Source organism: Pleurodeles waltl, chromosome 5, assembly GCF_031143425.1.
Source record: "Pleurodeles waltl isolate 20211129_DDA chromosome 5, aPleWal1.hap1.20221129, whole genome shotgun sequence".
Classification (NCBI taxonomy): domain Eukaryota; kingdom Metazoa; phylum Chordata; class Amphibia; order Caudata; family Salamandridae; genus Pleurodeles; species Pleurodeles waltl.
This window is the reverse complement of record NC_090444.1, coordinates 520,297,080-520,314,035: the sequence shown is the minus strand read 5'-3', so window position 1 is coordinate 520,314,035 and position 16,956 is coordinate 520,297,080. Positions and strand designations below refer to the sequence as shown.

The window sequence follows — 16,956 nt, the reverse complement described above, 5'->3', positions numbered from 1 at the left end:
TGCACTCTTTCTAGACGGGCTTGTTCTAGTCAGTGAATTTTCACAGGATCAGTCGGCTTTGCATTAAAATCTGCTACGCATTGGCCTAGAAGCAACTCCATGAGGGCTTGTTTCCTCATTCTACCAGAGTTAGAGCCTCGACCACTGCATTAGTATGCAGAGATTTGTCCTGGGTATATACCTGGCAGCAACATTGGTTCCTTGCACACGCTTGCCCAACTGTCTAAACAGTCAGGTCCATTGTGCTGTGCATTTTGTCCATTCGGCCCTGTAGGACTGCCTTTTCTGAAATTGGTCTGCAGACCATCCTCCAGGGATGGTATTGCTTTGGTATCTAACTCGAAGGTAAGGGATCTTTTGCTAGGTGTCGCTATCAGATGAACAAGTTACTTACCTTTGGTAATGCCTTATCTGGTAGAGACAAGATCTAGGTACAGATTCCTTACCGGCCCACCCATCCTCTCTGCTCTGCAGACTGATTCTAAGGACAGGGACTCCCCTTACAGGGGAAGCTCTGCAACATGATGTCTCTTTTAATCTAAAAAAATCCCTTTCTTGGCATTAAAATCCTTCATTAGGAGTTCATAATTGCTTAAGACAGAGATGTCTCTTTTTTTTTTTTACAGGCAGTTTCTGTAAGTGGCTCTGTGTTTTGGTGTGGAAAACAGTCACGGAAAAAACTGATATCAGTGCATCGGAGAGGGGATTTTATGAAGTCCATGGACATCACATCCATTCGGTGGGCAAGGTTGCTATGGAGTCGCACAAAGCCCTCTCTTTGCATGCAGGGGTACTGCTGGGAAAACATTCCCGGGTTCAGTCTGGCACCTGGAGAGAATTCCAAGGTAAAGAATCTGTGGCTAGATCGCGTCTCCACCAGATAAGGCGTTACTGAAGGTAAGTAACGTGTTCTTCTCGCATACTTGCATTATCATTTGCTGGTAAGCCGCTTCCCTCCAGCCCTGACAGTGTCAAATGAAGTGTTGAGTCATGAGGACTAGGATCTATCAAGGTGCAGAAAAAAATGACAGACCATCCTTTCATTAGTCCATTATAAGGGTAGGTGGGTGAAATCATGACTTGTGTGTTAATTTTGGCATGTAGCTTATACATTACTGACTACATATGGGTGTATTCTGCTACAATCATACTCATAGAAATAGTAAAAACAGCGCACAAAAGAAACAAGGAGCTTGCCAAATTGACAAGGGGGAAAAATGCTCTTTCTGATTGATACCTTTTCCTGCAGATTCTTCACCTTACGATTACTCACCTTACGGATATCATTCAGGTGCCATACTGGACCCTAACTTCTTCCCCAGCAATAGAAGGCAAAAGGCAACTTCCTCATTTAATGTCTTGACACTGAGACATGCTTAATAGTATAGCCATCAAAGAGCATGGGCAAGATGGAGTTCCAAGACATCGGCCACATGAAGCGTCTGAGGTGTCTCTCTACAATGGAATTGGCTGCTGCCTTCAGGGGTGAGGGCAGTGAGAGTGTCTAGAGATGGTGGAGACTAAAATTGAAAGCTGTGTCACCAGAAAGATCTGTCCTCTTGGCCGCCATCTTGCACTAGACTATAACCACACATGGAGGCGAAAGCTCACTGGCAGGGAAGTGATAGATTTCAGGAAGTGTGCAGCCACTGTTGTGGAGCACGTGCTAAGGGATCCACTAGTTACAATAGTTGAGATTTATAGCTTAGCTCTTTTAGGAGCAGAGTATGTTTTGTTAGACGTGCACTACTTGGATGTTCTTGGGAAACTGAAAGTCATTCTGAAGTGACGGTTGTGCATACATGTTGAACACCCTTCAAAAGACACATTAGAAAAAGGGGAAGAAAAAGGAAACATTTTCACTCCAAGGAAGCCCAATGGCAAACATACATAGAAAGAGGACAAGTGTCAAGTTGTATATGACACTATTGAGGATTATTATCCCTTCAGTTCCAATTCCAGTTTAACCAAAGTGTTCCAGTGGATTAATAAAAAATACATCCTCCCTGAATGCTAAGTTTGACGCACTACAGGGAATAGTACTGGCACTGATGGACTTAGTATCCCAGTTTGATAAGTCTGTCAGTGCCCCACATGACAGTAGGAAGTAAGCACCGAGATATATTGAAGAACTGCATAATGGCCTGCAGATCGTGCAGATGTCTGACTATCATAAATATCCCATACGTGTTTCTTATGATGTAACCATTCCTACCAGATGTTACCTGCAGTGAAATTATCCTAAATGTTTCTTGCCATCTGTTAGCAAGAATATAGTTGACATTGGATCCTGTGAATAAGTGGCTCTAGTTGTACCCAAGACTGTGCCACCTTTTGGTGATAATTAATACATTAGGTGAAACTAAACCGTCTTTTAGGCTCCTGGCATGAAGCAGTTGAAGTTTTTGACTTAGCTATGCTATTTCATAGCGAATCTGCTAAAGTGGTTGACAGGGGTATTCATTAGCTGCAGTGTTACCACAGGGTAAATACCTGTGACACACCAAAGCCTATTGTTACTGCTAGGAAATGTTGTTTTACTGCTATGTATTGATTAATTGCTCGTATTCTAATAATAGTTCCCCATTTAGTCTTTCATATTGCAATTTTCCATTTTTGAAATGTCAAAATCAATTACAGTATGACATTCTTGTTTACTAATAAAGTTTGTTCTTTTGTAGTTTTATCTGATAAATATTCTGTTGAAGAATGCAAGAGAAGAGCCAGCTCAAAATGCAAGGTACGACATTTGTTTGTAGAACTTGCTATTTGACACATGCACGTCTGAGATATAAAGAATTATCCCTATGTTTCACATAGTCACTGCTGAGAATGATCTATCAGCGTTTTAGGCACTCTGGAATAAAACATCTAGAAAGTTTATAGCACATTTAGAATATTTAAAGCACATCACTTTCCAACTGCCAGTGCAAAAAGGGAGACCACTACTTATATCTGAGGTCTTAACTTCTTTCTTCTGAAACATATTGTATATGAGTTCTCCTTTATACCTGAATTTTAAAAACCTAAGAAGGGGTCATGTGATACCGAAGGTATAATTTGGTACTTTTGTTAATTACGGCTCTCTGTCCTGACTTTTTATCTGACTCAATAATCCTGTGAATAAAAACATGTTTCATCTACTCACCTGCAGACTAGGAGGCCCTGGTAGCAGAAACAGAACATGCCTAAAATTTCAGAAATTGACAGTGGAAAGTGAACAAAAATGGGTTATGTCACATCCGAACGTGTTTCACTCTTCTCTTAGCTGTGCTCCCACTTACGTTTGTGAGTGCATGGCTTAAGTGCACACTCCTACCATCCACTGATTGGGTTGGAATAATTCAGTTGTTGATTTTCAAAGCTTCTTGTTTTGTTAATAAAAAGAAAATGGAATATCTGTAATGAGACTTCCGTATGTCGGTGCCATCGTCAAATTCTCTGTGTTCAGTAATAGACTTTTGGTTTATGGGAGCAAACCCGTGGAATTATTTCACTGTGAGCAGCTTCGACAGTCAAGGAGCTCCGCCCCACGGACAGCAATGAGTTTTTTCTGAATGCAGTGTGGACACCGGGGTTAGTGAAATGTTGAATTCTCTGTTAATTGCGCGATCTGTGCAGCTTCTACAGGTGCAAAGACAATGGGGAATTCTTCTTTTAGGTTTTGCTCTGGACAGAATCATTGGTTCATATGGACTCTGAGAGTCACTGATACTGTGCTCTTTGTCTCAGTACCAGAATATAAATGGGCAACGTATGCCTTGAGGTCCGACGCATTACACTAGGAAGACCCTTAAAAGCATCTGAGGATGAAACCTGTTCAAGGGAGGGTAGAAAGAATATGAATGTCAAAGACGTCTTGGAACGTTTCAGACTCATAGTAGGGGTGAAAATGCTCATTGAACCTCGATGTAAGCAGTGCAACAAAAGTGTATACTATAGGGAATGCGAGGGACCGCTTTAGGAGTTTGGGCCTTATTTGGCAGATAGTAATCATATTAGTTCAGTGTTGAGGCAGGCAACAGAGCACCCCTGAAAGATGTGCACTGGCCCCTCCCAACAGTGTATGCATTTACGTGCATGCCCATTGCTGAAGGGGGAGTTGTTGGGTGGTACGTGAGCTGGATTACTACCAGGTATGTTAGAATAGGTCCAAGAACCCTCTGTGCCTCAGTTAGGACCGAGCCTTTGTTATTTCTTGTATCCATTTAGAATTCGGCATACTAGAAGGACTTAGCATGCCTATTGGATGTCTTTTGCAGTAAACTAGTGGAAATGGTGAAAACAAACATCTCTTTCCTGGGGTCACTGTGTCCTTCCCTCCCTCTATTTTTGTTTAATTTTCCCTTCTGAAATTACCAGCCATTGGTAGAATAAAAAAGTAACCCAAAGGACCGTTCTTTTTTATTTCTTTCCCCTGTAGAATCAATGTTGTTTTTCGATGTAGGTGAGTGCAACTTTTGCAGGCTATGTTTTTTTTAATTTTTATTCACCCACATTGCAGGGGACGAGACATCTGAGTGCAGCTCTAACTCAGCTGCAGTGGAGGGTGGCAGTGGAGGGTGATCCTCCACAGGCACCAACTGCTTGAAGTTGGGGGGCGGGGATTGGGTCATATTGTGACTGCAGGAAGGCAGAGTTCAGAACCCACTGATATTACTGGAATTAAAGTGGGTTTCTCATTGGTTTGAACATCTGAGCACACTAGTGGCACCAAGGAGAGCGTGGGTTGAGATTGGTGAGTGACACCGGGTCAGAATATGGTGCTGCGACCCCCAACTATTTGACAACTGAAAGAGGGGAATTTTTGAAGAGTTTTTGATTCCAAAGTCCGGGTCCATTTCCTTATCTGGGCAGGAGCAGATGTCTGAAGATAATGGTAGGCAGAGCAATGTAGGCAGGTACCCTCTTTTTTGGCATGGTTACCCTCACTTTTTTGCCTGTTGTCAGTATGTTTTGACTGTGTTCACTGGGATCCTGCTAACCAGGACCCTAGTGACTGAGTTGTCTCCCTTTCATCTTGGTTGCTTGCACCACAAACACCCCACGTTTGGCATATCGGTGCCCCCTTATAAGTCCCTAGTATATGGTACCCAGGGCATTGGGGCACCAGGGGCTCCCCATGGGCTGCAGCCTGTATTATGCCACCCATGGGAGCCCATGTAAAATATGTCTGCAGGCCTGCGATTGCGGTTTGTGTGAAAAGGTGTATGCACCCTTTCAATTCAGGTCACTGCACCAGGTCACAATAAGTCACCCCTATGGTAAGCCCTCCTAGCCCATAGGGCACGGTGCAGGTATCTGTGTGTGAGGGTTCCCCTGTATGATCAGAGGTGCCCCACTAACTCCAGCTCCATTTTCTTGGACTTCGTGAGTGCAGGGATTTTATGCGGCACTACCTATGTCTAGCTACATATTGGTAACTCTGAACCTGGGCATTTTTAGTATCAAACATGTCAGAATCATACCCCAATACTGTTGCCAGTATTGGTTGTATGATTCCATGCACTCTGGATACTCCTTAGAGGACCCCCAGCATTGCTTCTACCAGCTTACTGGGGTTTGCAGACGGGTTTCTGCCTTCCTGCTGCTTGAACAGCTCAAGCCGAGGAAGGAAGAACAAAGGATTTCCTTTGGGAAAGGGAGGCAACACCCTCCCCCTTTGGAAATAGGTGTTACATGGTTTGGGAGGGGTAGCCTCCCCAAGCCGCTTGTATACTTTGAAGGGCACCTTTGGTGCCCTCCTTGCATAAACCAGTCTGTACCGGTTCAGGGACCTCCAGTCCCTGCTCTGGCGTGAAACTGGACAATCGAAAGTGGAGTGAACACTCCCCTGTCCATCACCACCCCAGGGGTGGTGCCCAGAGCTCCTCCAGATGGCCCCTTGATTCTGCCATCTTTAATTCAAGGTCGGCAGAGGCCTCTGGGAGCATCTGAGTGGCCAGGTGAGGGAGGTGAGTGCACAGCCCCATCCTGATAGGTGGTCACCGGACTAGGTGACTAATCCCCCTTCCAGCAGAATTCAGGATCTCCATTTTGGGTGTGTCCTCGGATTCGATGTGCAAGATTGCAGCAGGATTCCTCTGCAATGTTTACTTCGATTTCTGGACACTGGAACCGCAACTGGACTTCACAGGACTCTACAGTCTGCAGCTCCAGTGACAACTTCGCCCTGTAACATTGTTTCTTCGGCTCCGTTCAGCAACTGCAACGTTTCTCTGGCTGTGCATCCTCTGAGGGCCGCAAGTCTTCAGTCTTTAGTGAATCCTAGTTTGTTTTAATGGGATAACAGGAGTTAGCTCAGCTTTTTGGCTTGCAGACTCGTGCCCCCGCCACCTAGTGACTTATAACCTACTTAGCTTGCTCTGTCTTAGACCATTTATTTACTTAGTTCTTCTAAGATGGCTGCCTTGTTTATAGTTAGGCCATTTTGTTTAGATTTATGTTATCAGTGTCACCGCGCTAAGGTGTCAACTCATCCGACAAAGACAAACAAACTGTAGGTGCTAACATTAGAAATTACCGTCCCAAGCATGCTGTGTTATTCATTGTTTTGGAACAACCTACGTCAGGGGTCCAAGTAGATCTGTATAAATACATCACACTTTAGACAGATAATCAGAGGGATTCCAACCAGATACCATCGCTGCTATCGCTGCTGCACGTCGCCTTGACGCTGACCCAGACTTCGTGTTCGTTCGGAGTCTAAGCACAAGACCTCATTCCAAGGTAACAAGAGTGGGGGGGGCTCCTTCCAGGGACATGGCATTGGCAGATTAGGTTTAACATACCCAGCTCTCCTCTAGGTAGGAGGTTAGGCCTCTTGTGGTAGGGTATTAGGACATATCACACACTCAATGTCTTTTCATGTTATTGCAAGATGGTGGGGGTCTTTATAATCGTGACCCTTGCCTTTACAATTCTGTTTCTTGCACTGTTGATTATCCTAATCATTGCAACTCATGCAATTTACCACAGATTGTATTAAATCAAAACTATTAATACATTACTGCATCTTCGTTATTGCCTGTGTTTGGTTGAGACATGATATATCTGTGAGAAAGGGGTCATCTCTGTTTAACCACAACACTCCCTGAGATATCATACTTCTGAGTCCATGCATAAAGGCTGCCTAAATCACCTTTAACTGTTTGGGTTTTTGGTGAGGTACTGCTAGTGAGCCGGAGGGTTGGAACTACAGTTGCGACTTGTTGTAGGATAGGCATAGTCGCCTACAAACATAAGTACTGTCTTCCTTGAATCAGCAGTCTTGCCCAGAGCAAGAGTACAAACTACGACATGGCGCCACCATCAATGATGTTTAGGCACTAATTTACGGATACCTCGACTATCACTGTCTCACAGACATCAGGTACTCTTAAGTACCATTATACGGAGACGTCCGTGGTCTTTGGGAAAGTCCTCCTCAGCTGAACAGGGAACACCTAACTAGGCTGTAGGTTGTTCGAGCTTGAACTCAGAAAAAGGACTTTACTCCCCACTTGGTGTTCCATCTCTTCACCTATTTTCACAAATATGGCTACCCCCATAGAGATTCCTGAGAATGCTAGACAAGCATTAACATTACACCTAGTAGCGCATGGGATTAGAGAAGATGGCGGGGAAGTGACTTTCATAGTAGAAGCTAATGAAGCTTATGAAACCGAAACATTTTATTCTTGGGTCACCTTTCTGGAGGAAGAGCGCAGAACACTTTCATTTCACACATATACAATTGCTAATGTACCTAAACGGTATCAAGCATACAGTACCATGAAATACCGCTTACCTATCAAGAGCATCAGAACTGGTTTGAAGGCGCCCTACCACATGTAATACAACGAGTGAGATTAGGTCCTTTAAGTAATGACGGACCTACGTGGCCTATGTTTGCCACATACACACCTCACCCAGATATACAAAATTTGCAAGTAGCAGATGTGCGAAACTTATATAATGAGATTTTAACATTATATAGAAGGCTTGTTCAGTTCGTAAAGCAGACTTTGAACACAACACCAGCGCGTCCAGTACCACCAGATCCTGCTGGATACCAGTTGGCTACTGGGATTAATCCACAGACAGTGCAAACTAATATGGGTAAAGTACCCACAGAGCAGGAGAAAATACCTTATTGGATAGCCCAGAAAACAAAACAGCTGGAAGCTGTGTTTTCCCATACGGGACCACAGGAGAAACATAGAATTCTAACAATGTATTTGCCCTTTGGGATGTTCCCTCAGTGGATGACTGTGCCACATGGGGTACAGTCTTCGCTGCAATATATACTACCACACATGGTACCCCGACACTTGCCAATTTGCCGGAGGTGTTAAAACAAATACAGAATGAGCATGGGGCAGCACCTGCCCTAGATTTGGGGATGAAATTAATGCGTAATTTTGACACAGTAACTTTGATAATACTCAGTAACATTAAAAGGGAAGCGGTAGCACTGGCTATACGCCAGCATCTCATAGAAACTCCACATTTGGATCAAGAGAGACAGCTACCAAAAATGTATTTCCTATGCCTCTACTAGTATAGGACGGGATAGTCTGGGAGCCAAGCCAAAGAAATTGGAAGTACAGAGTACCACCCATAAGGAAGGTACGAAACAGACACAGGAGGGTTCGAAAAAGCGCTGGGAGAAGACAAAACAATTTAAAGGCAGACAGAAGCAGAGAGCAGACTCTCGGCATCCAGAGAACTCCGAAAGGATGTATACTCTCAGAAATAGGGAGAATATTAGAACTCCTGATAGATATACTGATTCACGTCCCTCTCGTTCCTGTCAAGTTGCTCCGGATAGGCGTAGCAAGAGAGGTGGCCATCCTGACAGACGTCCTGAATACGTGAAACAAAAGAAAGACTTGTCGCAGTCTACAGTCAAAAAAGAAGAGAAGACTTCGCAACAAAAGCCACAGTTTAAAAGGAAAAAGGTGGCAGCACTATAGGTCAAAAATGGCAATACACTTGAGAACATTGCTGAAGAACAAGACGTGGGCAGTGTCACTGCTAGACAGCGCAGCAGAGGTCACGATATGTCGCCAGTCTGAAAGATCATCTGGGTGCGACAGCAACTAGCGATTTTGTTGCAGTTGAAACAGCGGACGGGCGCATAATCCCACTGGATAAACTTTTTGATCTAAAGATCCGAATTGAGGGAGACGTGGATTGCACCATCGGTTCGATCTTTTGGGACGAATGAATTGACATCCTATTGGCCGAAAGAGATTGGCCGCCCGAACACGTCCGTAAGCTCTCACATGGGGAAAATGTCATTTTGCCTTTTTCTCTAATCTTGTTTCGGAGGCAGAAAAGGAACACTACGCTGTCAGATGGGCTCTAGTGCAGGCACCCGCATTATACCGCAGTTATGTAGGTTGGGACAGGGATTCTCCGGGTCATGTAATACCTGTCAGGTCTACATCCTAGCCTCAGACACAATATCCAGTCAAACACAAGGCTAAAGCTCCAGTGAGGGAGATCCTCACTCAGCTTGAATATCAGGGAGTAATTGAGCCCTGTGCTTCTGCAATGAATAATCCATTATTCCCAGTTGCGAAGCCAGACCATTCCTGTAGAATAGTCTTAGATTACAGACACTTAAACAGTCATACACGTACATATGCGATACAAAATTCACATGGCACGGCACTGATAAACAACATAGTGCACAAAAAATATAAAACAACGTTAGATATTTCCAACGGGTTCTTCTGCCAGAATTTAGCGGAAGAAAGTCGGACCTCAGTGCATTCTCATTTGGCTCACAAAAACTCTTTTCACATTTACCCCAGGGCTATAAGAATAATCCAGGGCTGTTCTCAGCCCGAGTAACATCAATATTACATGATATTGATCCTGAGGTGTTATCCTATGTGGACAACATTTATCTCACAGACGACGACCTGAACATTCATCTTGTGAGGGTTGATCGAATAATTTGGGGGTTTGCAGAAGTCGGTTATAAATTCAACTTTAAGAAAAGCAAGATCGCCTTTCTCAGTGTATTGTTCCTGGGATATGAGCTATCAAACGAAGGAAAGAGCCTGGCCCCGCACTTCCTAGAGAAGTGTGAACAGTTGCACCCACCAAATACGCTAAAGAAACTACAGTATTTACTTGGTTTCTTTAATTTTGGCAGAACATACAATCCTGACTATGCACAACGTATCAAGCCACTATACGACTTAATACGTCCAGATTTTTCTAGCAGACACTGGACAGTTGAACACACAAGCATCCTTAGGGATTTGCAACAGGACATGCTGGAAGCTAAACACTTAAACACCAGTGATAATAAAAAGAATTTGGTCATCAGAATAATTGCTGGTGCCCTTGGGTTTACGTATGTCATCTTCAATGAGGATGACACGGTGCCCATAGCATATAAATCACATTTATACTCAAATGCAGAGCAACCCTTTGCACCTATAGAAAAAATTCTAACTGCAGTTCAGATGGCTGTCATAAAAGAGAGGCCACTTGCCCAGGGTAAACGCATCATTGTCGTTACCCCGGTGCCAGCTTTAGAGGCAGTCACCAAAGCAAGTGTTCCTAACACCAAAGCATTACATCTACGCTGGATTCAGTGGGCAACTCCTCTGACAGCTACTGATGTAGATTATATTTTTGATCTGAAACTTTAGACACAAGAATTTCTCCAATATGAACAAGAGTGCCTCGCTCCTCTACATCTTTTACCTTTAGACAACTACCATACTATCATTTATACTGATGGTTCAGCTCAACCAGCTGTAGGTACTAAACATCAGTACTCAGCCGGTTGTACAGCCGTGAGTGGAGTGATGAAGGATGGAGTCTTCCACCCTCATAACACCTACACGCAGACCCTAGGGGACTGCACAACTCAGTTAGCTGAACTCAAAGCCCTTATTTTAGCGCTAGAAAAAACATAGACAGGAAGACTTTGATAGTCTGTGATTCATATTACTGTGTTCAGTCTTACAATGATTATCTTAATCATTGGAAACCTAACGGGTTTAGAGATTCTAAAGGGAACTCCATAAAACACAAGACATTGTGGGGGAGAGTGGCTGATCTTAAGGATAAGCTACCGTGCGTCTATGTAGTACATACATTGGGCCACCAACGTGTAGGAGTACATGTTATCGGTAATACTTTGGCTGACGAAGCAGCCAAATCCGCAGAAGCTACGGCTTCTGTGGCTGCAGTGACTCTTTCCCATATGAGATTGGATAATGAAATAATGACTGCCGTAAAAGCTTTGGCGGAAGGCAAGTCTCTCCCGAAAGGATACCCTACAAAATATTCTTACCACATCAGTGCACAGAATGTTGCTTATGCAACACTTCCTGGGTTGGAGATCGAGCAATCCCCAACGAAGACAGGAGATTAGATCTAGTGAAAGCAGCGCATGAGGGTGTTGCTTCTGCTCATGCTGGTATTTCGGCCGCGGTAACACTCTTACAGAAAAGATTCTGGTGGCCGGGTCTATGCAAACAGACAAAGCAATATGTCCTTTGTTGTGACATCTGCCAGCAGATAAAGGGGCCTAACATTAAACACCCACCACAGACATCTCTTGTAGTGTCCAGTAGGCCATTACAATGTGTGTACCTGGACCATTGTGGTGAACTCCAACCGGATGGTGCATACAAATACATCCTAGTCGCTGTAGATTTGTGTTCTAGATTCCTTTGGGTATGGCCGCAGGGGTTGGCTGACGCTCGAACTGTTATAAAAGATTTGCTGATCTTTATCGTTACACATGCGGTTGCAGAATTCCACTCAGACCAGGGCCCTGCATTTGGGGACATCATGGGGACGATGGGTGTTGAACTCCATTACTCCTCACCATACCATCCCGAGGGAAATTTGGTCGTGGAGAGGCGGAACCGTGATCTAAAGCAGTCCTTAACAGCTAGAGTATTAGGTTCAGGCCACAGCTGGCTTCATCACCTATATGGGGTCCAGAGAGCACTGAATAATCTGCCAAGACGGTCCTTGGGGGAACAAACTCCCTATGAGGTTCTCTTTGGGATACCTATGGATGTCCCAGATCTTGATGGTTCTGGTATGGTGGCAGCAAAAACACCTTTTGACATAAATGAATGTCTCACTGTCTTACAGGAGCTTCAACAATTTTGAGATGATAAGTCATCCACCATTGCTGCCACCCTAGGAATAAGGGATATTCCAACAACTTCCACTGGTTGGATCCCTAAAGTTGGGGATCTGGTTCGTGAAAGATTGCTGTAAAGAAGGAATTCGGTCCATCCTACAGAGCACCAGTCTCAGTCTTGGGAATATAAGGTACCAGAACTGTAATCTTGCCACCATTGCCTGGTTCCCGAGGAAACAGATTAGTTTCGATTGACAATGTCAAACTACACCATGTGGCCGATCCTGCACAGTAGACCCAGAGGTCCCTTGGGTAGTTCCCGATCCCCTCTCACTACCCAACAGGACATTCCTCTTCAGAATGGGGGACCAACACTACTGTGGACTATGCAGCAATGTCCAACAATGATATAAATTCCTCCTCGACCATGGGGAGGGCGGAGGATGAGCTCTTGCTGGTTCCAGTCACCACTTCCGCGATAACACCTGGTCAAGAATTGGCCGTCTTATACACCAATACAACTCAGACTGATGGCACTATTTACTAGAAGCCTCCACGTGAAGTGAACACGTCTACAAGTACTGACCTTGCTCCTGTTTTTGCAGAGACTGGCTCTGGTTACTTCATCGGCATTTATGACTTTTCTTAAGACTCATCCACTCAAGCGATTGAAAATTATTCGAAGACACGGAAGCTATATCTATGGCTTAAAAAGAACTACTTGATATATCGTTGTAACTATTTATGGTTCTGCCTAACATTCTTGACATAATTTTTATGGATTGGTTTTGTGACTGTTTTTTTCTTACATATAAATGGTCATTACATTCCTGAACGCGCCACTGTAGCTCCAGATGAAATTTTAACTCCACATCATTCCTCACACAAGGTCCATAGAGTCTTGTCCCCAGTGAACATTTCAGCTGTACCCATTTCTGATGGGATTATGTGGGTCAAGGTTCCTTTTGAAATATACGGGCCTACTGAAGTTATTCAAATTCCATATGTATTCAAAATATCCATGACAGATGTTATCACACCCAGTGTTGTATCTGATGATTGGGATGTCCAGACAGTTGATTCTATGTTAACTGAAATGAAGGACTATTCAGTATTTGAAAGTGATGATGTATATGTAAATACAATTAATTATGGGGAAATGTTATGCTACAATAATTGGGGACAATACTACCTGCACCGTGCAACTAGACATAGACCGGTACTTAATTACGCACAGTGGGAACATTGTTCAACGCCACCAGTGGGGAGCCCAAAAAGTTATTTAGAAAAATTCAATTATTTTTCCAGACATGACACAAGAAATTCTGAGTCATATTTTTTCAAATTGCCTCCTTCAAAAATTAGGAAAATTTTGCTAACAGATACAAAACTGATATACTCGGATGCCTTTGTTTCCCGTCTTGCCATTGAAGGTTACGGTCACTGGAAGAACAATATTGATTTAAAGAGTGTATGGGGGACACAAGATTGACAAATACAGGGTAGGGAAGCCTTGTTCAGAGCATGCCTGATTCCTGTACAAATGATTTTTGTAAATGACAGTGTTCAACAGACGTCCTGCCTCGGGCTAGCAAAAATAAAAGAAATGAACACGCCCAGTATCCCCACACCGGCTAAGTTTAACGGTTGGCAATTCTTCCTAAATAACACGGAAGAACTGGATGCAAAAGTTCAGGTTGGTACCTATAATTCTTCACTTTCCAGTCCCGGCGGGTGGTTAGTTTGACCAATAGACAGCAATGGATGTCAGTTGCGTTTTCTAAATTCCTCTGGGGGTTTTAAGAGTGCCGACCAGATCCTTGGTTCATCTCAGTACAACACACGGGGATAGTTACTACATACAGTGCGGGTAAACTGTGTCGTCAAAGGGTACAGTCTAACACGTTAGCCACAGTTAAAGAACACCATAACACACTTTCTGAAGATATGGACTTGCAGGATTTCTTGTTAGATACTAGGAAACTGCGCTCTAAAAGATTTATATATGCTATGTATAATGAGATATGGAAACTTTCTCAGATAGAAGCTGCTGCTTGTTTAAGGCAAATTGGTCATTAGAAAAGGCATTGGCAGTTGTCGATAACGGCATGAACACCCTGTCCAACAGAATTTATTCGCTAACAAACATAGTGTCATCTACGATTCATATCATTCAGTCAGACATGTCCCGTTTATACCATGGACAAAGTCAGCTGCGTTCTATTATGCAGCTTGGTTGGACATTACAAACATTGAAAAATGGTCGTATTCCATGGAGAGACATTAGCGGTAGTGAATTGTTCACTGCTTTTAATTTATCCGAGAAACAGCAGACAATAGCTAAAAGAGAAGCGAGTTTCACCATGCTTCATATAAAAAATTTGGAAAAATTGCCTTTTAAAATAGCAGAGAATCCATCGACTGTCTGGCTCCCACATGGCATTATTAATCTGCCCATATCCACCTTTCATTTTTCGAAATGCCTGAAACATCTTGCCGTGGGCAGGTATGAGCGTCTGGGCAATAGCTATATTAAGGAAGAGTGGGAGTTGCCCTTTGATTACAAATGTCTGAACAGCAAAACAGAGGTCTTTCTTAGCTGAAGCGATGTGAGAGTACTGTTAGTCATTCTATGATCTGCAAGCAGGTGTCCCTTCATTGCCACTGCTATGCGGGTGTCGCAAACTTGGCCTGTTTTCTGAAGGGTACTCCTGTCTCTTTGATTCAGCCAGCACTTCATGTACTTTCCAATGGCAATTATGTGGTGCTGAGCGATCAAAGCTGTTGCGGTATGTGACCGGGCGTTGCCTACACAATTTCGGTCTCCAAGGTTGTTACGTGTTGCGGACATGTTTTATTCTCCCCCACACAGGAGATAAAGGTATCAGAAATGTGGCCTCACATTGATACTATTAATGTAAATTATGACAAGCTGAGTAGGCGAAAGGCACTACTGTTTCAAAAACAGGTCGCTTTGACATCCGCTAGAGAGACGTATGTTCTCCAGATTGCAAGATCATCAGCTAAGATACAATCCATATTAAATCCCAACTTCCCCAAGCACTTTGGTGAGCTGGTATCCAGAATTTTCAACGCCTCGAGCACTACAGGGATGGTCCATTTCTTTAAGGCTGTCGGGTCTGGATTTGTGTCCGTCTTCCAGACTATCTTCGGAGTCATCCCGTCAGCCATCCATTCACTATTTTCAAGTGTTTTTGATGGCTTTTCTGTAATTTTCACATTATTTGGCGGAATACTACTGCTATTTTTCTAATTCGCAGTGGTTGTTTCTTTACGGCTACACAGAGCGATGGAGCCGCTGCCACCAGCACAACTGTACAGTGGACAAATGGTTCAGATCTTCGATGCTTCCTTACTGGAGGAACTAGAGCGGGATTGGTCATTGTCATTTCGACCACTCCTCTGGTGCGTGCAGCCTGTCTTTCGCTGCGTATGGTGCTTCTTTGAACATTTGCCAACTGTGTGTCTTGCCGTCTTGCCAGTATCTCCTGTGGACCAAGAACTGCTGATGTCCCTGATGAGGGTTCATACACGGTCTTGCCCCATGAGACTAAGGTTGATCTGCGAGGCCACTTATGAACACTCTGTGTTGACTGAGTTGGCTCTTCCTTCTACGGACAATGACACTGATGCAGGTGGACCTGCACATGAGACTACTGCACACTTTTGCTCCGTGAATCCATCCGCCCAAGTGATCGATCTTACATCAGATGATTTGGCCTCATTTTTTTAATGACTTTTTAGCAGGTGACTTCGGAGCTAGTCTTCAAGATCACGACTATAGTTCCAAGCAACAATGATTGGAAAAATGTTTTTTTTTTTTTTTACCAAACTGACTTCCAATGTATGATTCTTACTTTGGACTGCTGTGCTTGTCATGGTTGACTTTAAGTCTCTTTTGTATGTTTTAAACATTTAATTTTAAACTATGTTTTTTAACTTTTTTTTATGCTTTGCTTTTAGTCCAGAACAGTTTTTTTTTTTTTTTTTAGCTTTTGGATTCCCTCACCTTTGGTGGCGTCCAGTAATGGCATCATACTTGTTACGGCAATGGGGAGGGTGTAGTGAATCCTAGTTTGTTTTAATGGGATAACAGGAGTTAGCTTAGCCTTTTGGCTTTCAGACTTGTGCCCCCATCACCTAGTGACTTTTAACCTACTTAGCTTGCTCTGTCTTAGACCATTTATTTAATTAATTCTTCTAAGATGGCTGCCTTGTTTATAGTTCGGCCATTTTGTTTTGATTTCTTTTATCAGTGTCACTGCGCTGAGGCATCAACTCATGCGACAAAGACAAACAAACTGTAGGTCCTCACGTTAGAAATTACCGTCCCAAGCATGCTGTGTTATTCATTGTTTTGGAACAACCTACGTCAGGGGTCCAAGTAGATCTGTATAAATACATCAGACTTTAGACAGATAATCAGAGGGATTCCGACCAGATACCATCGCTGCTATCGATGCTGCACGTCACCTTGATGCTGACCCAGACTTCGTGTTCCTTCGGAGTCTGAGCACGAGACCTCATTCCAAGGTAACAAGGGTTGGGGGCTCCTTTCGGGGGCATGGTATTGGAAGATTAGGTTTAACATACCCAGCTCTCCTCTAGGTAGAAGGTTAGGCCTCTTATGGTAGGGTATTAGGACATATCACACAATCAATGTATTTTCCTGTTATTGCAAGATGGTGGGGGTCTTTATAATCATGACCCTTGTCTTTACAATTCTATTTCTTGCACTGTTCATTATCCTAATATTCATAATCATTGCAGCCCAAGCGATTTACCGCAGATTATGATTGTATTAAATAAAAACTATTGAAACA

The 16,956-nt window shown here is 43.5% G+C and overlaps 1 protein-coding gene across 5 annotated transcripts in view; it reads left to right on the top strand.

Annotated features, from left to right (window-relative positions):
• Nucleotides 1–16,956, top strand: part of RALGAPA2 (Ral GTPase activating protein catalytic subunit alpha 2) — a 1,651,508-nt gene that overhangs the window by 969,792 nt on the left and 664,760 nt on the right. For all 5 annotated transcript variants that reach the window (XM_069234346.1, XM_069234347.1, XM_069234343.1 and 2 more), the window contains one exon: nt 2,682–2,740. In XM_069234346.1, the coding sequence (XP_069090447.1) occupies nt 2,682–2,740 (59 nt within the window). The remainder of the gene's footprint in view (nt 1–2,681; nt 2,741–16,956) is intronic.